The 26,274-nt window shown below is 39.8% G+C and overlaps 1 protein-coding gene across 6 annotated transcripts in view; it reads left to right on the top strand.

Moving 5' to 3' along the window:
* pde7a (phosphodiesterase 7A) overlaps positions 1 to 17,804 on the top strand; it is a 116,322-nt gene extending 98,518 nt beyond the window's left edge. For 5 of the 6 annotated variants that reach the window (XM_078397467.1, XM_078397463.1, XM_078397465.1 and 2 more), the window contains 6 exons: positions 682 to 813; positions 7,144 to 7,235; positions 9,609 to 9,753; positions 12,542 to 12,638; positions 13,366 to 13,446; positions 16,107 to 17,804. In XM_078397467.1, the coding sequence (XP_078253593.1) occupies positions 682 to 813; positions 7,144 to 7,235; positions 9,609 to 9,753; positions 12,542 to 12,638; positions 13,366 to 13,446; positions 16,107 to 16,285 (726 nt within the window). In that variant the 3' untranslated portion in view covers positions 16,286 to 17,804. The remainder of the gene's footprint in view (positions 1 to 681; positions 814 to 7,143; positions 7,236 to 9,608; positions 9,754 to 12,541; positions 12,639 to 13,365; positions 13,447 to 16,106) is intronic. The other variant, XM_078397469.1, reaches the window with a different exon arrangement.
* The last annotated feature ends 8,470 nt before the right edge of the window (positions 17,805 to 26,274 follow it).

Below are 26,274 nucleotides of genomic sequence, written 5' to 3'. Positions count from 1 at the left end.
ATTTTCTATGTACATGGATAGGGAAGTTTTAGAGGGATATGGACCAAACACTGGCAAATGGGACTAGTTTAGATGGGGCATCTTGGTCTGCGTGGATGAGTAGGGCCGAATGGCCTGTTTTTGTTTTCCATGACGCTTAAGTGATAATGGTAATTAGAGGTCAATTATGGTAAATATGTTTATGGTTTTGTAAAGAAAGGAGCAGTGTATGTTTTCAAGCAGTTCTGAATGAAGAACTATCATGAAGCAGAATCTAAACAAGAATTTATAAATACAAATGCTTAATTAAATGCAAGAGTCAGTTGGAGCAAAAAAAAAGATGTAATGTACCAGCACTAATTTTTCTGACCATTTAAAATCGGAATGTGCAACAGGTTCATGTTTCAAGTTCTTTAATCTCTCAGCAAGGTAATGATATAGTGACACTCACCATGGAGCAGTTCAAATCAGGCAGACATTTGTGAAACATTATATGCCTTGACATGTATGGATGCTGGAGATTGCTGACCAATTGACTACATGACTACAGTAAATGATGATGGTCTTGCTGACAATCTTTCACAAGATCCAGGCCAGCAAAGTCCTGATTGTTTACGCTTAAATATTTATAAAATAGCAGAATTTAGCATTTCCATTTTTCGTTATTCATGAATAAATTTGTGATTTCCTTTCTCTTTTAAGTTTGCAGAGTCTGCGTCGCCATGGGATATTCTGGTGGGTTTGCTGGCAGCTGCCACACATGACATGGATCACCCTGGTGTTAACCAGCTTTTCCTAATCAAAACCAGTCACTACCTAGCAAGTTTATACAAGGTAGGTGTCGATTGACTTTGAAATTCATCGAAGAGCCACCCTTCTTTGCTTTACTTTAAAAAAAAGAGTAAATGAAGAAATTATTGTTTAGAAATTCATCCTTTATTGATACATGCTATGAATTTCACTAAAACCCAATCCTTTACCATTGGATTCATGAACCAAAATGAAATTCAGCTCAATCTTGCGCAACTGGAAAATTCTCCACCAATAATAGGTGGTCACCTAACATCCATTATGGTTACCATGGCGCAAAGCAGCTGCAATGGAGATGAAGTAAAACAATCTTGCAAGTGTATGTGGAAGTCGTGTTGCAGAAAATAAAAGATGTGTGCCAGAGCTTTTTTTGGGGGTGAGAGGGTGGCAAGCAAGACTCTGAGACCATTAGTAAAAGAGCCTGACAGTACATGGCTGCAGTAGAGGCAGGAGGAAGGGGTCGTTGATGATCTGAGGAGCGGAGTGCGTCATTGTACCTGACATGCCACAACATCAAATCGGTAAAAGGGACTGCGCGAGATAAGGTTGGTGTGAGGGCATTTTGGAATAGAGGTCCTGCTTTAATAATGCTGATGTAGATGTTGGCTAACTATTGGGCCATCCTCAAAAAATACAGTAGTTTGTTTTGGCTGTAGAATCCAAGGAAGTATAAGAAGCATAGTGGAGGCCACCTCCATACACTCAATAATGTAGTGAAGCAAAAAGACAACGACTTGCGCTTTGAGTATTGTGCACTTCTTTGCAGGGTACTGATGGCAAAATCTGCAGTTTTCTATTTTTATGGTGTGGGCAAGGCTTGCATTTATTGACATCTGTAAAAGGCCTTGAGCCATCTTCTTGAACTGCTAAGGCATTCCCAAGTGCTTTAGTTTAGCTTATTTTATTATTGTCACATGTACCAAGATAAGGTTGGGGAGAGGGCAGGAATGGGGTACTGATTGTGGATGATCAGCCATGATCACATTGAATGGCGGTGCCAACTCAAAGGGCCGAATGGCCTACTCCTGCTCCTATTGTCCATTGTCTATTGTTTATAAGATACAGTGAAAAACTTTTATTTGCACGCCATCTAGTCAATGAAAAGAATACAATCAAGCTGTCCATAGTGCAAAGATAAAGGGTACACCATTTAATGCAAAGATATAACATTAATGTCTGATCGGCACCATTGAAATGTGTCTTCATTTAAGGAAAATCATTGTGTTCAGACATGTGATGTTGCTATGGCATCTACTAACTTTGTATTAGATGCCATTGTGGCTCTACAAGAGAGGGTACTAATTCAGTGCTACCACTTTGGCTGTATTGAGTGTCTCAGCACCTATTTGGTACATTTAGTTAAAGCACAAACTTTGAAAAGAGTAGCGTGTATTGAAGCTGCCCAATCAGACTCTCAATGTCAGCGATGTGTCCCCTTAAATAGACAGACACCCAAGTGTAACAGAGTAGCACAATGTGCTCCAAGTTGTTCTGAGTGTCCAATGAAAGGTGTAGGTTATGCTCCAGAGCTCTGTTGAAAGTGAGGTTGGAAACATGGGTTATGTGGCTTGTGATAATTTGATAATTTGGTTGCCTGTTGCTGGAGAAATGTCAGAGGCAGTACAGTGAATTGCAGATGGAGATTCCTTGCCAGTAAAATCTATAAATACACCTGGATACAGTTAAATGAAATGAAAATACTTATACTTAATTGACTTTCAAAAATCTGATCATGGACTTGTTGAGAAACTGTGCGGAGAAGACAAGTGCACAAGGAGCAATTTGCAGCAGAAGTTTAAGTTCCTACCCTGATAGTTTGGAGATTCCTGGCATCATAAAATGATTAATTAAACAATGTACCTGGAGAACACAGCATGTTGTAAATGATGCTTATTATTGTAAATTGTACTTCTTAATCTTTGCCAATAATTCTTAAATTTGGAAATCAATAGTAACTGAAGATTGTGTGCAAATAGCACCCTCTGGTGAAAGAGATAAGTACTGAATCTATTGGAAAAATGGTGCTTGTGCCATATTAAGTTATTCCTATTAAACAGTAAAAAGATCTCTTAACATCCGATTACCTCGGCCAATATTGTTGATTGTCTTCCAGGACATACCTAAAAATATATCTATAATATGAAATAATGTACAAAACTTTTATTTTAGTCTCGGAGAAAGATTCTTCCAATTTTATGAATGCTTGTGCTGGATTACAAAACGGCCCAATATTGCAAAACATGTCATTATTATGGATGAAATAATTCAAGGATAAGAGGATAACAAAAGATAATCAAAGAGACTGGACAAGCATATGCTGAGATGTTATTTTAATGATTTAATTTTAAGTTTTGCACAAATTGGGATAAGCTGAAAACTTCATGACGGAGTTCTTGAATATTTCGGGATAGTTTTTTTTGTAACAATATAGTTTAGAAAAGTCCCAATAGAAGTGGTTAATCAGTCAGTGTAATACAAAAATGTCCTTGCAAAAGTTATCAGAAGCAACATGCAAAAAAAAATATCACCAATATACAAACATTATTTCCATTATCTTAGGGAAAATGGTTGGGTGGCAGCATTAAAAACAGATGTTATGAATGAAAATGAGGAATTTCTGTACATGTTGATTGATTATGATGTTTCATTATGTATAAAATGAGGAGAATAATATGGTTGTTTGATTAATTTTGAAAGGAAGTATTGTTAAATCAGGGATAGGCACTCTTTAAAATTCATGTATGGAAAATAACAGTAAGAAAGAAAATAATGATATGAAAGAGTGATAAATCTCCAGAATCAGATGGTTTCCAATCCAGGATTTTAAAAGAAATTGACTGGCATTCCTGTGGAAAAAAAATTAACAAAATTTGAAGCTTGGAGAACTGAAGACAAATTATTGACCTTGTTAGGAAATTGGCTGAGCACAGATAGGTACATCAGGCAGATTCTACAATTGGCAGAATACGACTTGTCCTGTCCATCAAGGATCTGATTTGAGGCCACAAGATGACTTTAATGGAGACAGAAAACCACAAGTTCCAGTTAATCAAAGCTAAAGGGATAAATGGCTCCGAGCCCGATCGATGGACGATGAAATTGTAAAGAGGTTATGGACCAGATTCTACTAACCTGTATAGAGTCATAGAATCACAGAGTGACACAGTGTGGAAACAGGCCCTTCGGCCCAAATTGCCCACACTGGCCAACATGTCCCAGCTGCACCAGTTCCACCTGCCTGCGCTTGGTCCATATCCCTCCAAACTTGTCCTATTCATGTGCCTGTCTAACTGTTTATTAAACGATGGGATAGTCCCAGCCTCAACTACCTCTCTGGCAGCTTGTTCCATACACCCACCACCATTTGTGTGAAAAAGTTACACCTCATTGATATTAAATCTTTTCCCCTTCACCTTGAACCTATGTCCTCTGGTCCTCGATTCCCCTACTCTGGGCAAGAGATTCTGTGCATCTACTCGATCTAAGGATAGCAGAGTCAGGGAGTATGGGGAGAAGGCAGGAATGGGGTACTGATTGGGAATGATCAGCCATGATCACATTGAATGGTGGTGCTGGCTCAAAGGGCCAAATGGCCTACTCGCACCTATTGTCTATTGTCTATTCCTCTCATGATTTTATACACCTCTATAAGATAATAATAATAATAATAATAATAATACATTACATTTATATAGCGCTTTTCATATACTCAAAGACGCTTTACAGGGATTTAGAGAACATAGGGAAGTGAATAAATAGATAAATAAGTAAACGAACAAAGAAAGGAGACAGAAGGTGGGGTGACCTTCAGTGGTTGAAGGCAGTACTGAACAGGTGAGACTTCAGTGATGTTTTGAATGTGGTGAGTGTGGAGGAGTCTCTGACGGTTTGAGGTAGTGAGTTCCATAGGGTGGGAGCAGCGATGGAGAAAGTCCTGTCCCCCCAGGATCTGAGTTTGGTCCGGATGTGGGGGGATAGGAGATTGGCAGCAGCAGAGCGGAGGGTGCAGGTGGGAGTGTGCCTGTGGAGGAGGTCGGTCAGGTAGGATGGGGCCAGGTTATGGAGGGCTTTGTAGGTCATGAGGAGGATTTTGTACTGGATTCTCTGGGGGATGGGGAGCCAGTGGAGTTTGTAAAGGACGGGGGTGATATGGTCACGGATCGGGGTGTGGGTGAGTAGACGGGCAGCAGAGTTTTGAATATTGAAGTTTACTGATGGTTTTTGAGGGTGCGCCATAGAGGAGGCTGTTGCAGTAGTCCAGACGGGAGGTGATGAAGGCGTGGATGAGGGTTTCTGCAGCTGTGGAGGAGAGGCATGGACGGAGACGGGCAACGTTTTTGAGGTGGAAGAAGGCTGTCTTTGTGATGTGTTTGATGTGTTTGTCGAAGGAGAGGGTTTGATCAAAGATGATTCCAAGATTCCGGATGTGAGGGGAGGTGGATACTGGGAGACCATCAATATTGAGGATGAAGTTTTGGGTGGATTTGGTGAGCGTTTTTGGACCAATGATGATGATTTCAGATTTGTTGCAGTTGAGTTTGAGGAAATTTGATTGAAGCCAAGATTTTATTTCAGTGATGCAGTTTGTCAGTGTAGAGTGTGTGGTGGTGGAGATTGACTTGGTGGAGATGAGGAGCTGGATATCATCGGCGAAGCAGTGGAAGTTGAGACCATGACGGCGGATTAATTGACCAAGGGGGAACAGGTAGAGGATGAAGAGGAGGGGGCCAAGGACTGAGCCTTGGGGGACACCTTGGGGGAGGGGAGCGGTGGGGGATTTACAGTTGTTAATGGAGATGAACTGGAGATCACCCCTCATCCTCCTGCGCTCCAAGGAATAGAGACCCAGCCTACTCAACCTCTCCCTATAGCTCAGACCCTCTAACCCAGGCAACATCTTCGTAAATCTTCTCTGAACCCCTTCAAGCGTGACAATATTTTTCCTATAACATGGTGCCCAGAACTGAACACAATACTCTAAATGCAGTCTCACCAACGTCTTATACAACTGCAACATGACCTCCCAACCTCTATACTCGATACTCTGACTGATGAAGGCCAATATGCCAAAAGCCTTTTTGACCACCTTATCTACCTGCGACTGGACCTTCAACGAACCATGCACCTGCACTCCTAGATCCCTCTGCTCTACAACACTTTCCAGAGGCCCACCATTCACTGTGTAGGTCCTGCCCTTGTTAGACGTCCCAAAATGCAACACCTCACATTTCTCTGTATTAAATTCCATCAACCATTCCTCAGCCCACCTGGCCAATTGATCCAGATCCTGCTGCAATCTTTTACAACCATCTTCACTATCTGCAAACCCACCCACTTTTGTATCACCCACTTGCTAATACTCTCATCCCTGTATACTCTCATCCAAGTCATTGATGTAGATGACAAACAGTTACGGGCCCAGCACCGAACCCTGGGGCACACCACTAGTCACAGGCCTCCAGTCTGAGAAGCAAACTTCCACCATCACCCTCTTTGTTTCCTCACCAACGATTCTATGCTTTGTTCTGGTAACTGTTTATAACTGGACCAGGATATTGGCAATCTTACTATGAAACATCACAGTGTTGAACTTCCACACTATAATGTTGCCTGAAATTACCCCTCTTCAGCTTGAAACGTTCTGAAGCCTTCAGTTATTTTGTTGCTGAACCTCCTGTATTTGAATACTTCCCCATTGCACTCTTTAAACTTGAATATCATCCATATTATCTGTGAAGCCTGTGCTTACTTTAGCTCCTGCTTAATCATTGGCTGTTTTATTTTAAATTCTCAACTTTGAGTTCAAATTCTTGCATGGTCCAGCCTTTCCATTTCCATAATATATATCCTTCAATCATCTGATATATCATATATATATATATATATATCAGATGATTGAAGGATATATATTATGGAAATATATATAAAAGAAGATAACTGCAGATGCTGGTACAAATCGAAGGTATTTATTCACAAAATGCTGGAGTAACTCAGCAGGTCAGCCTGAGGAAGGGTCTCGACCCGAAACGTCACCCATTCCTTCTCTCCCGAGATGCTGCCTGACCTGCTGAGTTACTCCAGCATTTTGTGTATATATGTGTATATATATATATATATATATATATATATATATATATATTGGCTGTGCTTTCAGGTTATATCACCTCAACATCTGTAATTCTCTCCTTAAACTGATCCTCCACTCTGTTTCTACCTTAAAGCACTCTTTAAATCATGTCTGCGCCTAAGCTTTTCATAATTATTTTAATATCTCCCATGTGACTTTTAATATCTCCCAGTTATAATTTAAATGGAAGCTGTTTTTGCAACTAATTATTTTTCCTTTGCTCTCAGAATACCTCGGTGTTAGAAAACCATCACTGGAGGTCAGCAGTGTGCGTTCTTCATGAATCTAAATTATTTTCACATTTTTCAGTTGAGGAAAGGTGTGTATCTGATGGTTTTCTCAATATTATGCCTGCAGGTTGCAACTATATTTATTGCATGTCTGAAAATTAAAACAAATGCTGTAATGTATAACTAATGATTCTTATTTTAATCGGCTTTTGCTTTGGTCCTTTTTTCTAACTTGTGTGTTTCTACCTTTGTTAGTGAGACAGCAATATATATGTTTCCCTTAATCCAAGTTCTAATTGTCCCTGCATATTTCCCCAGCAAAGTGTGGAAATCTAAGAAATGCCTTCATTTTTCCACCGTTAACCCTTTAATAGTGTTTTAAAGGAGGTACTTTTCAAATCAGTATTTTAAAAATCTAGATTACAATTCCACACCTTGTCTGCACAGTAATCTTGTCAAGGTATTTGATTACATTGTCAAACATACTGGTTGTTCCTACTTTTACATGTCCAGATGATTCTTAATTATGTAGTACTCCAGATTTGGCTTTTATATCTCTTCTTTTTAACTACTAGAATCATACAGGAAGGGAAGGATCCCTTTGGCCTAACTTGATCATGCCAGCCACGATGTTCCATCTAAGTTGGTCCCATTTGCCCCATATCCCTCTAACTGTTGCTATCCATGTATATTTTCCAAATGTCTGTTAAATATTGTTTTGGTACTCATTTCCACTACTTCCTCTGGTAGCTCATTCCCAATACCCACCACCTCTGGGTGGAAAAAGTTGCCCCTCCAGTTCCTATTTAAATCTTTCCCCTCTCAGCTTCGGTCTGTGGTCTCTAGTTCTGGATTTCCCCTAGGCTGGGGAAAAGAGTCTGCGCCTTTACCCTATTTATCCATCTCATGATTTTATACACTTTTGTATGATCACCTTGCAGACTCCTGCACTTTAAGGAATAAAGTCCTAGCCTGCCCAATCTCTTCCTATTGCTCAGTCCCTGATCAGATCTGACAATATATAATTGAAAATCTTCTCTGCACTCTTTCCAGCTTACTAGCATCTTTCTTATAATAGGGTGACGAAAACTCAATATAATATTCCAGGTGATGCCTCGCCAAAGTCTTGTACAACAGTAACATAATGTCCCAATTTCTATGCTCAGTTCCCTGACTGATGAAGGCCTTTGTGCCAAAAGCCTTTTCACCACCTTGTCGACCTGCTATGTTACTTTCAGATAACTATGCACTTGTACTCCTAGAGCCCTATGCTCTACAACACTCCCCAGGACCCTACCATGCACTGTAAAGGTTCTGTCTAGGTTTGGCTTCGTAATATGCATCACCTCACACTCATCTGAATTAAACTCTATTAGCTGTTCCTTAGCCCACTTACCCAGATAATTGAGGTCCAGCTGTAATTCTTGATAACCATCTTCTCTGTCTTCGACACTTATTTTGGAGTAATCTGCAAATTTAGTAATCATGCATTGTACATTCTCATTGGCTGTTAAATGTTCTGCTGCCTAACGCCCTAAGCTGTAGAGTACTGTTTACGGGTATTTCCCCTCTCTCACTTTAGTACTATTTTTAGCTCTTTAAGACCTAGCTCTTTCTCTAAAACTTTTAGACACATGTCCAAATATCTCTTGTGCAGCTCAGTTTTGTAATAATCTTGTTTAGGAAAGAACTGCAAATGCTGGTTTAAATCGAAGGTAGACACAATAAGTGCAGGAGGAGGCCATTCGGCCCTTCGAGAGAAGGAATGGGTGACGTTTTGGGTCGAGACCCTTCTCTCCAGAGATGCTGCCTGTCCTGCTGAATTACTCCAGCATTTTGTGTCTACCTTGGATTTGAAACAATCTTGTTGGTTCTATAAAGCATTTTGTAATGCTTCATTGTAAAGTCGTTATGCTGTAATAAATCAAAACTCCATCATCAAAGATTGCTGCTTATGGTTTTTGACCCCAAATGTGTAGTAATACAATAGATGCTTTAAATTTAAGAGCAAAGACTTCCAATCTTGATCCTTTGTCTTCGTTTTGCCTGGTCTTTGTTGATTACTTTGCATCTCCTGTTAAGAATTGTTCTTGCTGATAGGATGATTCGTGTTAAATCAGCTGAAAAATATCCTCGTGGTTTCAAAGAAATACCCATAAAATTTCAGGATCCACTTATGGCATGGTATTAATGGATACTAGACCATGTGGACCCATTCCTCATAGAGGGGGAACAGGGAAGTACCATTGACCAACGTAGTCTAGAGTCTAGATTTGTGACGTGTGTTATGGAGAGAATATTTCAATGGATAAAACAAGAATTTATTTCAAGTCGAAAAAGTTGAAGCATCTATAACTGTTCTATGTAATAAAAGGCCTGACACTACCTCACTACAATGTGTAAATTTTAGTTTGAAATCTTTCATAAAATAATTGATAGCTATGTTTTTTTATACTTTGAAGCCACCAAATGAAAAGACAGTTGGGTTGCTTGATTCTAGCTACGGACATAACTCGCCAGAATGAGTTTCTATTACAATTAAGAACTCGTTTGGACATAAGTGACTTATATTTAAATGATGCTTGCGATCGACGTTTCATGCTGCAGGTAATCTTTCTCAGAATTTGTTTTGTTAGTTAAATATTTTTGTGGTTGTGTTTTCTGTTGTCGGCCTAATTCAAAATGATTTTGCTTCGTATTTAACAGGTATAATAATATTGTCTACATTTCTCCAAGTAACTTCTATAAATATGTCTACATGAATCTGCAAGTCTTTGTTTATTTTTCAATTATGACACACTTTTGATGAAGACATATTTTGGTATTTTGTGAAGTTTTAAAAAAGGCTTCTCATATGGGGCCTTTCATAATATCTCAAATATCTTAATGGACAATGATGTGCTTTAATTTAGATTAGCTTATTGTGAGGGATCTAGGAGTACGGGTGCATGGTTCCTTGAAGGTCGCATCGCAGGTGAATAAGGTGGTCAAAAAGGCATTTGGTACTTTGGCCTTCATCAGCCAGAGTATTGAGTATAGAAGTTGGGAGGTCATGTTGCAGTTGTATAAGACGTTGGTGAGGTCACGTTTAGAATATTGTGTTCAGTTCTGGGCACCATGTTATCGGAAAGATATTGTCAAGCTTGAAAGGGCTCAAATTTTTTTTACAAGGATGTTGCCAGGACTAGAGGGTGTGAGCTATAAGGAGTGGTTAAGTAGGCTGGGTCACTATTCCATGGAGCGCAGGAGGATGAGGGGTGATCTTATAGAGGTGTACAAAATCATGAGAGGAATAGATCGAGTAGATGCACTTGCCCAGAGTAGGGGAATCGAGGACCAGAGGACATAGGTTAAAGGTGATGGGGAAAAGATGACATAGGTTAAAGGTGATGGGGAAAAGATTTAATAGGAATCCGAGAGGTAACTTTTTCACACAAAGGGTGGTTTGTGTATGGATCAAACTGCCAGAGGAGGTAGTTGAGGCTGGGACTATCCATTGTTTAAGAAACAGTTAGACAGGTACATGGATAGGACAGGTTTGGAGGGATATGGACCAAGCACAGGCAAATGGGACCAGTGTAGCTGGGACATTGTTGGCCGGTTTGGGCAAGTTGGGCTGAAGGGCCTGTTTTCACACTGTCACTCTATGACTCTATATACATCAGGATGCAATGAAATTCCTTGTTTGCATGAAGCTCAGGGTACACAATAGATATGATAATTATATATACAACGATGAGTGCAAAGATTGGTGCAAAGTACACTGAAGTGTAATTATGGAATGACTGAGGTAAAATAAAAGTTAAGAATACATGGCTGCACCTCCAGGGAATGCGAGATGATAGGTTTAGGAGTCTGATAACAGTGAGGAGTTCGGAAGTCACCATTTGGGCTTTCAAGCTCTTGTATCTTCCAGATGGTGTGAGAGGGAAAAGAAAGTGTCCATGGTGCTAAACTTTCTTGTTGATGCTGATACAATGCACCATGACGATGGAGTGGAGAGACGGAAGTGATGAGCCTGTGATGGACTGAGCAGTGTTCACTACTCTCTGCAGATTCAGGTGGTCAAGCACAGAGTAGTTTCCATACTAGGCTGAAATGTATCCTGCCAGAATACTTTCTCTAGTGTATCTGCAGATATTCAAGAGATCCTCTTTGGCATGCTGATTCTTCCCAGATGCCTAAGAAAGTAAATTTAATGTGCTATCTTGATAACTGCATCAGTGTGGTGCTGATGAGATGGATGCCTTGGAACTTGAAGCTGTTGACCATCTCAACCGTGTTCACACCACATACTCCCCACATCCAGGTATAGGTGCACAACTAACTTTTTTGTCTTACTCTTGTTCAGGTGCTAGGTTATCGTTCTGATACCATGATATAAGGTGCTCTGTTGCCACCTGTCTCTTGTTCTTAATCTAGTTGCTTATTCACTGTTGAAATGTAGAAAATGCCTGTCGACACAGCAGAATCTTAATCAGCTGAGCAGGTGGGCTTAATGGAGTTCCATGCAAGTAAGTGTGAGGGTTTGCATTTTGGTAAGTCAAACCAGGGCTGGATCTTCACAGTGAATGATAGGGCCTAGTGAATGTTGCAGAGCAGAGGGACCTTCCAGCATATTTTGTCTTAGATCCTCTTTCCCTCTCTATCCCCTCCCCTTCCCAGTTCTCCCACTAGTCTTCCTATCTCCGACTACTTCCTTTCTTTTTCCCGCCCCCTCCCCTCACATCAGTCTGAAGGAGGGTCTCGACCTGAAACGTCACCCATTCCTTCTCTCCAGAGATGCTGCCTGACCTGCTGAGTTACTCCAGCATTTTTTGTCTACCTAGGAGTACAGGTGCACAGTTCCCTGAAAGTAATGTCACAGCCAGATAGAATAGTGAAGGCCATTGATACATTGGGCTTCATCAGTCAGGGTATTAAGTCTGGAAGCTGGTTCATTATGTTATAGTTGTACAAGACATTGATGAGGCTGCAGCATTTGGAGCATTGTATTCAATTTTGGTCACCCTGATGTCATTAAGTTGAAAATAGTGCAGAGAAGTTTTACGAGGATGTTGCCAAGACTTGAGGGCCTGAGTGACAGAGAGATTGGGCTAGCCAGGAACATGTTTCCTTGGAGCAGAGGAGGCTAAGTGGGATCTTATAGAGGTGTATAAAATCATGAAGGGAATTTTTAGGATGCACAGTCTTTTACTCAGGGTAGATGAATCGACAACCAGAGGACAAAGGTTTAAGGTGAGAGAGAAAATATGTAATAGATCTTATGATTTATGGTTAACAATATATTATTAAAATAGTTAAAAACAAATCCTATAAGTGTTAGGCTATTGGAAGACAAAAACATTTAGAAATTAATTCTGGTTGCTTAAGTAAATTTGTGTTCTTTTTACAGATAGCACTGAAATGTGCAGATATCAGTAATCCATGCCGGGCTTGGGAACTGAGCAAACAATGGAGTGAAAAAGTATCCCAAGAATTCTTCCATCAAGGTATATTCAGTGCAGTGACCCAATGTTGACTAAACTTTCTCACCCACCCCCACCCAAGATTATGGCTGTTGGAAATATCAAGAGAAGTTTTGTCTGGTTCATAGAGCGCAAGGACTCTCTCAGCTGTTCGGCTAATTGAGTGCCTACTTGTGAGATGTAGTGAATAAATTTAAATCATGGAATTGGAGATTTAAAATTCCTAGAATAAGGAAAAGGAGTTTGGGGAATAATAGCTATATCTCTCAAAATTCAAATCAAGTAAGGCAGTGATTAGAAGCATTAATGCAATGTTTGTTGTATTAAGGAGAATCAACAAAGATCAAAGAAAACCATGACGAATTATGTTGATTTGGAAGCCACACAACTAGAAAAAATGCAGCTAAATTGTAAATGTATAAAAATGGATTTTGTAGATGATCTCAACAAAGGATAATCTGGATTTTTCCTTGAAAGTACCAGGTTATGTGCAGCACTGTCATTCCAGGTATTAAAACAACTTTTATGGAAAGTGCCAACAAACGATGCCTTCATTTTTTTTCTCACGAAGGAATGTAATGTGTTGTGTCATAAAAATTTAACAAAAGATGACTCCGTTTAATAATTCTGTACATCGCAGGGTGTTTATATTGTGTATCTGTTTAGGTGAATAATGCATTAAAAAGATAACATGGAATTTTCAGTATAGAACCAATGAGATAATTCATATTGATTGTTTTTTCTTATGTAGGGGATATTGAAAGAAGGTATAAACTAGATATAAGTAAGCTATGCGATCGCCGCACAGAAACTATTGGCAATATTCAAATAGGTGAGTGATTTAAGTTTCAGCAAAATACAAAGCAATGGCCTTTTATGTTTAATGACCAGTTATTTAGACAATCGTGTGGCTGGTGAGGTGGAAAAGAACTTGACTTGCAATAAATGTGGGGGGTAAATATTTAAAAATGGAAAGAGTCATTTATATATTAACTCCAAATTTGTGTTTTTGCCAGGGTTGTAAAGAAAAGCAAGTAATGTTCATTTAAAAGAAGGAAGTTTTGACACTGAAGTAAAATAGAGAATAGGCAGCAGGGAAAATAGATCAGGTGTTCAGTTTTTTCTATTCTATCTTTAATATTTTTAGACAATTGAATATCATGTCTATTGGGTTGTACACTGCTTGCTTCAGGATAGAGATGATCAGTAATTATAGGACTGAATTTTTTTGAGGATGTGACAAAGGTATGGGGAGGGTGGTGGTTATTGTCTACATGGATTTTAGTATCCCCTACTCCAATTCCTCCGTCTACGCCGCATCTGCGCCCAGGGTGAGGTGTTTCTCACTGGGGCAGCAGAGATGTCCTCGTTCTTCAGGAAACACGGCTTCCCCTCTTCCATTATAGATGAGGCTCTCACTAGGGCCTCCTCTATATCCTCCGCTCCGCTCTTGCTCCCCCACCCCCCCCCCATCCGTAACAAGGACAGAACCCCCCGTTGTCCTCACCTTCCATCCCATCAGCCAGCGTATCCAACAAATCATCCTCCAACATTTCTGACACCTCCAACAGGATCCCACTACTGGCCACATCTTCCCATCTCCTCCCCTTTCTACGTTTCACAGAGACCGTTCCCTCCGTAACTCCCTGGTCCACTCGTCCCCTCCTACCCAAACCACCCCCTCCCCAGGCACTTTCCCCTGCAACGCAGGAGATGCAACACCTGTCCCTTTCCCTCCCCCCTCGACTCCATCCAAGGACCCAAACAGTCTTTCCAGGTGAGACAGAGGTTCACCTGCACCTCCTCCAACCTCATCTATTGTATCCGCTGTTCCAGATGTCAACTTCTCTACATCGGCGAAACTAAACGCAGGCTCGGCGATCGTTTCGCTCATCACCATCGCTCAGACCGCCTTAACCAATCTGATCTCCCGGCGGCTGAGCACTTCAACTCCCCCTCCCACTCCCAGTCTGACCTTTCTGTCATGGGCCTCCTCCAGTGCCATAGTGAGGCCCACTGGAAATTGGAGGAACAGCACCTCATATTTCGCTTGGGCAGCTTACAGCCCAGCGGTATGAACATTGACTTCTCTAACTTTATATAGTTCCTCCGTCCCTCACTTCCCCTCCCTCTTCCCAGTTCTCCCACTGTCTCCTGCCTCCACCTATATTCTTTATTTGTCCCGCCCCCCTGACATCAGTCTGAAGAAGGGTCTTGTCCCGAAACATCACCCATTCCCTCTCTCCTAGATGCTGCCTGACCTGCTGAGTTACTCCAACATTTTGTGATACCTTGGATTTTAGTAAGGCATTTGATAAAGTCCCCCATGCTAGGCTAATTGAAAATAATGAAATGCATTTTTATTAATAGATACTTGGTAGTATGGATTTGCAACTATATATATATATATATATATATTTGTGTATATATATATATATATACACATATAATGCAACCCCAACAATCTTGGTGTCATCTGCAAACTTACTACTAACCTGGTGACATTTACATGATGTGGATGTAAATGTCAACAGGTTGGTAGTAAGTTTGCAGATGACACCAAGATTGTTGGGGTTGCGGACTGTGAGGTCAATGTATACAGCGGGATATAGATCAGCTACAGAAATGGGTGGAGAAATGGAAGATATTTAATCCAAGCATGTGTGAGATGTTGCATTTTGGGAGCTAAAATGTGAGGGGGAAATATACAATTCATGGCACAATGTACAAAGGGATCTTGGGGTCCAAGTTCATAACTCCCCGTAAACACGAGGAGAGTGATAAAGAAGACATGGTATATTTGCTTTCATAGGTTGGGGCATTGAGTGTAAGAGTCAAGAAGTCATGATGCAGCTTTGTAGGACTTTGGTTAGGCTGCATTTGGAGTATTGTGTGCTGTTCTGGTCGCTCCATTAAAGGAAAGATTTGGAGGCTTTGAATAGAGTGCAGTGAAGGTTTACCAGAATGGTGCCTGGATTAGTGGTTATTAACTACAGGGGGAGGTTTGACAGGCTTGGATTGTTTTCTTTGCAATACTGGTGCTTGCAGAAGTATATAAAATTATCTGAGGCATAGAAAGGGTAGACAGTCAGAATCCTTTTTCCAGGATGGGATAAAACAAATATTTGAGGGCATAGTTTTAAGGTATGTATTATTACTGAAAGTTGAGTGTAAATCCTGATTGTTAGAATACATTTTTGAATGTTGAACTATTAATTTTATAGGCATATTATATCAAAAATATGTCAATTATTGTTTTATTTAACCTACTTGAAATCATTCTTGCTGTAAACAGAGAGCAAGTAACACATTTTTAATCTAATAGCTTAACTTGTGTTCTTTATTTAGAGCAAAATATCTTTACAATGCTGAATTTGGCCCAGGATGAATTTGCTCATTTACTTGAGCTTTGTATAAACACTGAAGATCAGTTTATGAATGGTCATTTAAATTTGTGTAAATGTCATTAATAAATATTATTTTGTATACCAGGTTTCATAACTTATGTGGTGAAGCCTCTTTTTGTGGAATGGTCTCGATTCACCAACAGCACACTGTCACAGACAATGCTTGGACATCTTAGTTTGAATAATGCTAGCTGGAAGGGATTATTACAAGAACAGACCCAGAGTGGAGAAGATACTGATTTAGTTTACCAGGAAATGGACTGATTTATACCTCAGGAAAGCTGAGAATTCTTCATCTGACTCACTCCTCTCATTCTGTGGGGGATGGACAATGAATTTTCTGCCTAATAGGCTGAAGGCAAATGGGGCGATTCTTTTGGTTGAAATATACTTGTGGACACTGACTGCCACGTTGACATTAATGTAATTGAATGCTTTCTTCAAAGCATCATGTTGCGTTTGTTTTGCTCCTTGCAAGGCCTGAACATAAGCAATACACAAATACCTCAGTTGGCTTTTGTGAGACATTGAGCACATAAACTGCAGTGGTGGCTACACTGAACAGAATGGGAAAATGAGGGCGGCAGTGTCCCAAGTTAGTTTGAATACTGTCCTACAGGTTGATACTTGCAATTTCTGCACTTGGGGTTTTCTGTGGTGTTTTTTTAAAAGGCTAAAATATGAACTTAATGAAAATATTCTTTTGTTGGTACAAGAGCTTTTGTACTCTTCCCACCATTTGAGTGACTGAATGCATGCAAAGAAGCCAGTCCTTTTCTGCCTCAGAGATTTGTTTACAATGCTGTATTTTTGATACTTTGATTCTGGTTCTTGCCTTGAAGCATAGTGAAAAAGGAACCACTAATTTGGGAAATACTAGTTGGTGAGAAGATAGAACAAAATATGCTGCAGTTTGTTTTTAATCTTTTGTGATGCCATTTAAGTTTCCATGGAAGCCTCTTCTGCCATGGTGTTCCTTTAGTGCACTGTGAATCCAGCCTTCATCTCTGGTCATAGCCAAGCTTACTTCAGCATATATAGCAACAACGTGCTGCTGGCCTTTGCCTTTTTAGGGGAGAGTTAAAGAAACAACTTAAAAACAGATTAATGGTGAAGTCAAAAGTGGTTTATGTATGAACTGCACATGATAACGATAGTAGTTTATAATAAAGATCAACTCAAGATATTTGTCTGCCTGAAGCAAGTGCTAACGGCATGTCTGGAATCTGTACATCAGAGCATACTGCCACCTTCACCATTGTTTTCTTCAAAATGTGAAAATATGCATGAATTAAACAGCCAGATTGAAGAAAAATGCTAAAATGCCTTAAAACTATGCACAAAGCTAAGTGACCAAATCTGTTTTTATTTTTAAAGTGCATTGTTCCTCGATCTTTTGCGAGTGAATTGTTACTCCCCTGTGGGCCTTGTCTGATGTGAAAAAAATAAACCCTTTGTAGGATAATAAAATGTTCTTTTAAATTTCAAACATTCCATTTTGTATTTTACAATGTTTTAAATAGTTGATTATGTACAGTAAGCACAACTATCTTAAGTTTGGCATTTTCCAGTGAAACAGATTGGTGCTTTTCTCTTTTTAGTTATCTTGTATTCCAGGACTGTTTAAGAAAATTCTGTTTACAATTTGTTGCAACAGCCATCTGAGAGATGAAGGCTTCAATGTTAAGCTTAGGAACGTTACCAGGTTGTTGGCAGAGTTGCTATATTCATATTTTGATATGCCTGTTGCTGTTTAAAATTTTAAATAAAAACATTGACATACCTTTTGAACTACTTGCCTGTTTGATTTAACATTTTCAATATTTGGAAATTCAATATTATTTTGTATAATCTATTGAATCAATATTGTCAAATTTTACTGCAGAGCGACAGAAACCAATATTAATTTTAACTAACAAATAGAAAAGCACTGAACATGATCTTTAGAAAACTGCTGTTCACAAACCCAGTATTGAGTCATGTTATTTTGAAAGTTTAATAACTTTCAAAGACTAATAACTCAAAGCCAGTATTAGCAGTTGAAGTTGTATTTATCATCTACATATAGTGGAATGGAAAATGATACAGAAATACAATGAAACCCCAACGAATGTTGCAGGATGAGTCTAAAGCCATTTCCCCACCCCCGCAAGATTGAGTTAATTATACAAATCATGCAACCCATAATTGGAAAACTGGCCCAGTACACAAGTGCATGTTTTTTGAAGGTCAGATTTGCTATTTAAATCACTTGAGGGCTGCTTGCAAGCTATTATTAAGCAGATTCTGATTTTTAGTACCATAAGTCTTCAGCGCTCCACTCCCAGCGCCCTGGTACTCCTCCTGGCTTGTCAATGTTATAAAGATCTATCATTAGATCCATTTCAGCTAATGTGGCAGTAATTTGTAGACAAAGTTTAATGTGCTGACTCAACATTTCTTCACTGAGCTTGTATATTTCTACTACTTTGCAACTTTTACTACTTGCACAAATCCTGTCGGACTAGAGTATTTTCTGTGGCTGCAGCATTTTGATTTTAAACATTTCGCATGCTGTTAAATGCACCTAAGCTTCACTCTGCAGCAAGCAACAAAGCAATTGGAAAAAATAAAGCTGCTTGAAGTCTGGCTGTACATATGATTTACAGATATGATATTCAGTTGTACAAGACATTAGTAAACCACATTTGAACCACTGTGTTCAGTTTTGGTCACTGCTATAGACAGGATGTTAAGCTGGAAAAAGTGCAGAGAAGATTTACGAAGATGTTACCAGGATTCAAGGGCCTGAAATACAAGGAAAGTTTGGGCAGGCAGCTGTGGGGTAACCTTAGTATATAAAATCATGAAAGGGATAGGGTGAATGCACCAATCTTTTACCCCAGTGCAGTGGAATCAAGAGCCAGTGGACATAGGTTTAAGGTGAGAGGGGCAGCTTTTTCAACTGAGGGTGGCAGGCATATGAAATGAGCTGCCAAAGGTAGTTGAACTTGGTACTATAATAGCATTGAAAACACGGATAAGAAAGGTTTAGAGGGATATAGGGCAAATGGGACTGGCTTAGATGGTACATCTTGGTCAGCATGGATGAGTTGGGGACAAAGAATCTGTTTCCATGATATGTGAATCACTGACTGTTAAAAGCTCTGGAAAATAGAGCAGTGGAAGGCGAGTGCTGAGTCTCGAGCTGCAGGTTGCTGACCCCGTTGGAGGAAGTAATAATCTGAAGGTAATTGCCAGATTTAGCTGCGCAAAAAATATCAATGTAACATCACATTACAGTGGAAAAACTTGCACTTGTGCAATGCATTTCGCAATCCCAAATGTTCCAACCCACATTAATTTGAAGTGCAATCAATGTGATGCAAAGCTTCAAGAGCAAGCAACCAACGAGCAATGTGCTAGTGGCTTGATAATCAATGTTATGTCGATGCTGATTGAGAGATATTAGAACATTGAAAATTCAATACAACAGAATTTACAGCATAGATATAGGTTATTTAACTGGACTATCTGTTGCTTAATTGTATTTCATCTCCCTTTAGAAGGCATCCATTTCTCTCTATCACTTCCTGCAGTTGAAAGTACATTTCAATCACCTTTGTTTATTTTCATAATCTGATTTTGCAGGTAACCATCTTGTACAAACTGATTCTAGTTTGAATTCTGGTACATGGAAATGTCTCTACATTTTAAACAGTAATTTAAGATCTCAATCAGCTGTTTTGTCTTTTCCAACGCCCGAGGAGTTCCAGAACATTTTTTGGACGATTCCTACATTTTGTACGCAGATCATAAATGTTGCCTGACCACGGTCTGTACACCCTACGTTGCTTTAAATTAATCCAAGTGTCATTGTAATTGACAGCAATTAAAAGGCTCTCGCCCTTTGTTCTATCCCATTTAAATATTTCTATGAAGATGCAACATCACAGAATTTCCTATTATACAGGACTGAACATAGCTCCAACATTGATAGCTACAGGCTCACCATCTCATGATATGCAACAGCTATTGCTTTGCAAAAGTGAGAAGTGGATAGAGATATAGATATGACTACAGTGAATAGACTGGATGAAAACTTGTTAGTATGCCCAGGAATGCAATTTGCAAAACAGCACTTTATCAATAAAACCAACCCGTTTCTTTGACACAAAATGGGAAAAAAGCTACGTTTGTATAGATAGATATGCCACATCATTAAATGTGTTCAGAAATATTAGTCCAAATGTTTACCTTGTTTTTTTAGGCTGCCACTGGGAAGACTGGTTTTCTCAAGATAGTGGCTTTCTTTGCAAATAACTAAGGTGACCAACCCAAGTTCAAAAGGCAAGTATAGAAGATAGAGAATATATCTTAAGAGTCCAAGCAACTTAAAACTATCAGTCGGTTTGAGGCCAACTCAAAACCAGACAAATCCAGGTCTCTACACGCTTGGTGCAAATGTGGACAATCTGTACTAAATATCGAAGCGTGAGTAGTTGTTCAAGCAACATTTCATTGAAACAAGTCGTGCTCGGATTCCTGAAAGTCAATCAGGATCAGGGGAGAACTCAACACTCCCCTGAAGTGGGATTCTAGCACTGGCTAGAATCAAACCTAGCATAAAAGAGAATGAAGAGTAATGGGATTACATTATACTACTATGTAAGAGATGTAGTGAAACTGACACAGATAATTAAGTCTCTTTTTGCCAAGAGTTTATTTCATTCTCAGGACGTGGAGGCTCACCGACAACGATAATGATTTTCGCATTAGCACCTTTTGAGGGAACTAAGTGGTATGAGTCATAAAGGATAATTAAAGAGCCAACTACATATAAACCAGTGTGACTAATGACAAAAAAATTACTTCCCTAAAGGGTACAAATGAACCATTCAGGTATTTATGGCAATCCAATCGCTTCAGGGATAGTCTTCCTATTCCCTCCTGTAAAATAATATTTTTAAATGCTGATAATGAGAACTGACTATAGTATCACAACTGCACTTTAAACAATAATTGATGGCACAAGAAATACTTTATCAATAAAATTAAACTGGTTGCTTACCTTCCCAGCCAAAAAAACAATGCAAATAATCATTCAGAAAGAGCAACCCATGTCTAATTGTATAAAATATAAACATTTTATATAACAAACATTTGTTCAATAGTTACTGTGGCAAGGAATTAGAGAATTTTTAATGTCATTAAAAATTAATAGGCACTGGCACATTTAGCTAACTGACATTTAGATATCTTGCATTAGATGTAGACATCAATATAATTAAACTGTAAACCAGAGCACACCAAACAGCTGAAAAACAAATGTAGAAACAAAGAACCACAGATGCTGGTTTACAAAAAATTACAAAGTGCTGGAGTAACTCTGGGTCAGGCAGTATCGCTGGAGAACATGGATAAGTGATGTTTCAGCGTCGAACCCTTCAGATTTATTTTTGGGGGGGAAGATGGAAGAGAGGAGGGACAAGACAAAACCAAGCAAGTGATAGGTGGATGCAGAAGGGGGGGGGGGGGGGGTTGATAGGCAGATGGTTGGACAAAGACCAGAGATGAAAAGACACAGTTCTCATCAAGGGGCCCAGCAGTCTTTCCAGGTGAGACGGACGTTCATGTGCTCCTCCTCTATTCTCATCTACTGCAGCCAATGATCCTGACATGGCCGACTGTAAGACCAAGTATAGACTCTGTGACTGTTTCTCTGAACTTGTGTTCAGCCCATGCAGGGCCTAATGGATCTCCCAGTTGATAATCATTTTAACCCCTCTTCCCTTTCCAATGCTGATCATTCTGTCCTGGGGGGCTCCATTGCCAGAGTGAGGCCCCACACAAACTGGAGGAATAGCACTTGATTCAATTAATTTGCATATCGATGTACATTCCTTCCTCTGGCTTCACAATTTGGACCTGTTCAATCCTTTGTCTCACTCCTTCCACCTTTTCATCTGATCATCAAAACCCCCCTTCACCTGTATCCACCTATTATTTGCCAGGCTTTGTCTTGCCACTTCTCTCCCCCAGCTTTCTTCATTCCTTCCACCAATCAGCCTGAAGTGGCCCAACCCAAAACATCGCCTATCCATGTTCTCCAGAGATGCTGTCTGACCTGCTGAGTTACTCCAGCACTTTGATAAATCCAATGAATGAATGAAAAACTTGTCACATGTGACAAGACATAACTTCAGAATTAAGGGACAAAAGTTTAGGGGTAACATGAGGGGTAACTTCTTTACTCAGAGGGTGGTGGCTGTATGGAATGAGCTTCCGGTGGAAGTGGTGGAGGCAGGCTCGATTTTATTATTTAAGAGTAAATTGGATAGGTATATGGATGGGAGGGGATTGGAGGGTTATGGTCTGAGAGCAGGTAGATGAGACTAGGTCAGAGAAAGTGGTCGGCGTGGACTGGTAGGGCCGAACGGGCCTGTTTCCGTGCTATAATTGTTATATGGTTATATGGTTATAAGTCACAGTGAAATTCTTTGCTTGTATACCTTGCCAAGGTATGCAATAGTCGCCCATGAAGGGCGCTAACAAAGTTACAAATCCCCCCCCCCCCAGTTCTCCCAAGAATAGATTAAACTGCTTAGTTTATTTATCCAGTGTGGAAACAGGCCCTTCAGCTCACTGAGTCTATGCCCGACCAACGATCACCCATACATCAGTTATCGCATATGTTATCGCAGTTTCACATACCACATGAGGCAATTCACAGAAGCCAATTAACCTACAAAACCTGAACAGCTTTGGAATGTGGGAGGAATCCAAAGCACCGGAGAAAACATACATGGTCACAGGGAGAACATACACACACCGTACACCACCCGTAATCAGGATTGTACCCGGGTCCCTGGTGCTGTAAGGCAGCGACTCTATCACCGTGCTCCTGCGTTGTTTTTGATTTTAACCTTTCAACTAAAATGTAATTTTTCACACCCAAAACTTGGCGGTTCTAAAATTAGATGATCAACTGAAATATATGGTACATACACTGAAATAGAAGGATTAAATAGTTACATTTGCTTTAAGAGCTTTGGTTATTAAATTTAGAGATACAAATTGCATTTTTATTTGGGGTAATTCACATCTGATGGAATAGAAATTGCATTTGCCAAGGGTTGTTAGTTACTACTTGCATGTAGACATTCAATTTTGTCCAAGTTTCAGGCTTGAACAAAATTATGTTAATATTAATAATTGCAAGTGGAACTCAGAAACACACAGCACATCAGAATTGTATAACATCCATGAAACAGGCGGCTGCAAATGTTAGTCACTTAGTAATAACTATATGGACTGTTCATAGGAAAGGTACAAGTAAACTTTAAATGCTAAAAATATTAGATCATGCAGCATTCATGCAGAGAAACTATTTCCAGTTCAGTTCAATGACCCGATAAAACATTTTTGTAAATTTCACATTTTCAACATCACTAGAATTATTTTCCAGAGACTAACGCCTGATGTTTGACTATGATACCAATAGTCAATGCTATCTAACCGAGGCAATTTAGCACTATGTAGCTAAAAAAACAAACTATACAAGGTAGATCTGATACCTCTTTTAGCTCATTAATATATTAGACTGGCTTCATCATTGAATCACCACCATAAAAACATGAAACATTTCTCCAATCTCCTCAGTCGACCCCACCAAATAGTAGTGTTTGGTGCTTTTTTAACAAAGAGTGAACCAGGGCAGCACAGTGGTAGATCTGCTGCCTTATAGCTCCAGAGACCTGGTTTCCATCAAGACTACTGGTGAGGTCTGTAGAGTTTGTACCTTCTCCCGCATGGGTTTTTCCCAGGTGCTCTGGTTTCCTCTGATTCCAGTCGTGCAGGTTTGTAGGTTAAGTGGTTCTGTAAATTATCCCTACTCTCAGTGGGCCAAAGGGCCTGTTTCCACGTTGTATCTCTAAAACTAAAACAGAAGTTGCATCCTACTGGTTCATGTGGTTGGACCAAGAAAGTGGACTCAAAGCACTTATATAGTTCTAATTACTGACAGTAGAAAATGGTAGTAGGACTGGATATGACTCTTTTGGTTTTAAACCATTTAAATTATATTTAGTAGACAATTCAACAGGTCATTGGTGTAGGAGCCATTTATGTTTAGGTTAGCTACTGTTGGCATGTTATATTATTTTGTCTAGATATATCTTACATTTTAAGTAAGAACTAGCTCTATGGGCGAGACTGGAGCTTGTGAATCAACTGCATGGAATGATTGTTTTATTTCACAAACCTGACGCCGCTATTCCCAATCAACTGGACAAGGTCACCACCTGTGCTAATCTGACTAAAGGAGATTGAAAACCTCGAAAGCTAATGCACAGGGAAAGTGAGTACGTACATAATCTCCAAATCACATATTGGAGAAGCTATATGTGATAGGCTGTATTGGGAAACGGCTACTGTAATGGAGAATTGAGAACAAAGAAGTGACCTTTAGAATCGCAATGATATCAGTTGTTTGAAATATTTGTGCTATTACGGCTTTCACGTCAATGAGTCTTAAAAGGATAGTGTACAAGTATGTCTTTGGTCAGATCTGATGCTCAGTCACAAGATGGCGATGTTGGAAAGGATTTTGAAAAGGAAAAAAGGGTAATTAAACACACTGCCAAAGGCTTGGAATTGCTCATTGAAAAACACCAGAAGAGAAGAAACTCAAGAAGTAAACAAGCTATCAAGTTAATGGAAATGCTGAAAGAGCTCATGAAATCAAATAGAAATGTAAATGAAGTACAATCGAACTTGATTCAATTAATCAAGCTCTGATGAAATCAAAGAAAACTGCAAGTCATTGGTGAATTTATCACTGCCTGAAGGTGAACTCGAAAGGCAAAAATCAGAGATGAGGAAAACCTTTTTCACTCAGAGTTGTAAATCTGTGGAATTCTCTGCCTCAGCAGGCAGTGGAGGCCAATTCTCTGAATGCATTCAAGAGAAGGCGAGATAGGGCTCTTAAGGATAGCGGAGTCAGGGGGTATGGGGAGAAGGCAGGAACGGGGTACTGATTGAGAATGATCAGCCATGATCACATTGAATGGTGGTGCTGGCTCAAAGGGCCGAATGGCCTACTCCTGCGTCTATTGTTTATAAGAATCAATGTACTTGAGGCTGAGATCAAGAAGCAGCTCTAGAGTATCTGATAGGATGAACTCTTATTTGAGAAAAAGAACTGCTCAAAAGGAAGCATCAGCTAAATTAGATCCACATGCAGCTGAATATTTGCCTGATCAAGCGCAACAAAGACAAAATGTGTTGATGGGAACTGAATCTTCCTCCCAGGAACAGGTTGTTAGACCAAAACAATCAACTCAGGAACCATCTGCTTGAGATCATGATAGGATTCAACTAACTCAACACTCTTCAAAGGCAAAATGTAAAGACTCATAAGCAAAAGGGTGTGCAGGGTCATGTTCGCACTACCCCCACGCACCGAATGATGGAAACCAAGTTGATATCTGTAACCTAATTTAGAAGCAAAATTACATCACTGTACTTCTGGCTCAAAAAAATCTCTCTTCTACTTTACCACCAAGAGACATTCCTGTTTATGATGGCGATCCTTTGCAGTATGAAGTTTTCATCACGGCATTTGAGAGGAGTGGAAAGACTAATGATAACAATGACCGCTTACATTTTCTAGAGCAATACACAAGAGGACATCCAAAAGACTTAGTCCGCAGCTGCCACTTACCTCCAAGCCCAGGGCTATCAAAGAGCAAAATATCTGCTTAAAGAGCATTTTGGTAATGAACATAAGATTGCCACTGCATATATGGTCATGGCTTTTGCCTGGTCAGTGATCAGATCAGAAGATGTGAAAGCATTGCAGGCATTTTCACTGTTCCTTAGAGGTTGTTGCAAAGCAATGGAACATCTCACCTATATGGAGGAAATGAATGTTGCTTCCAATATGAAGACTATCCTTCTGAAACTGCCTTACAAGCTCAGAGACAAGTGGAGGTAAAAGGCATGTGAGCTACAGGGGCAGCATAGATATCGAGCTAGATTTTCTGACCTGGTAGAGTTCAAGTGAAGATACTATCAGATCCACTTTTTGGAAACATCCAGGATGCTAAGCCAGTGCAACTGTCAAAAGCTCTACTTTTGCTAAGGCAAGAGAAAGGCAGCAACTAAGAGGAAAGTTTTGCAACAACTGTAATACCTGTAGCACAGGTGCAAGAAAATCTGACAACACATAGAATGATAAGAAATGTATCTACCACCAAGCCACAAGGTTCTTG

This window comes from Rhinoraja longicauda, chromosome 4 (assembly GCF_053455715.1).
Source record: "Rhinoraja longicauda isolate Sanriku21f chromosome 4, sRhiLon1.1, whole genome shotgun sequence".
NCBI classification, from domain to species: Eukaryota; Metazoa; Chordata; class Chondrichthyes; order Rajiformes; family Arhynchobatidae; genus Rhinoraja; species Rhinoraja longicauda.
This window is presented reverse-complemented; position numbering and strand designations above follow the sequence as displayed.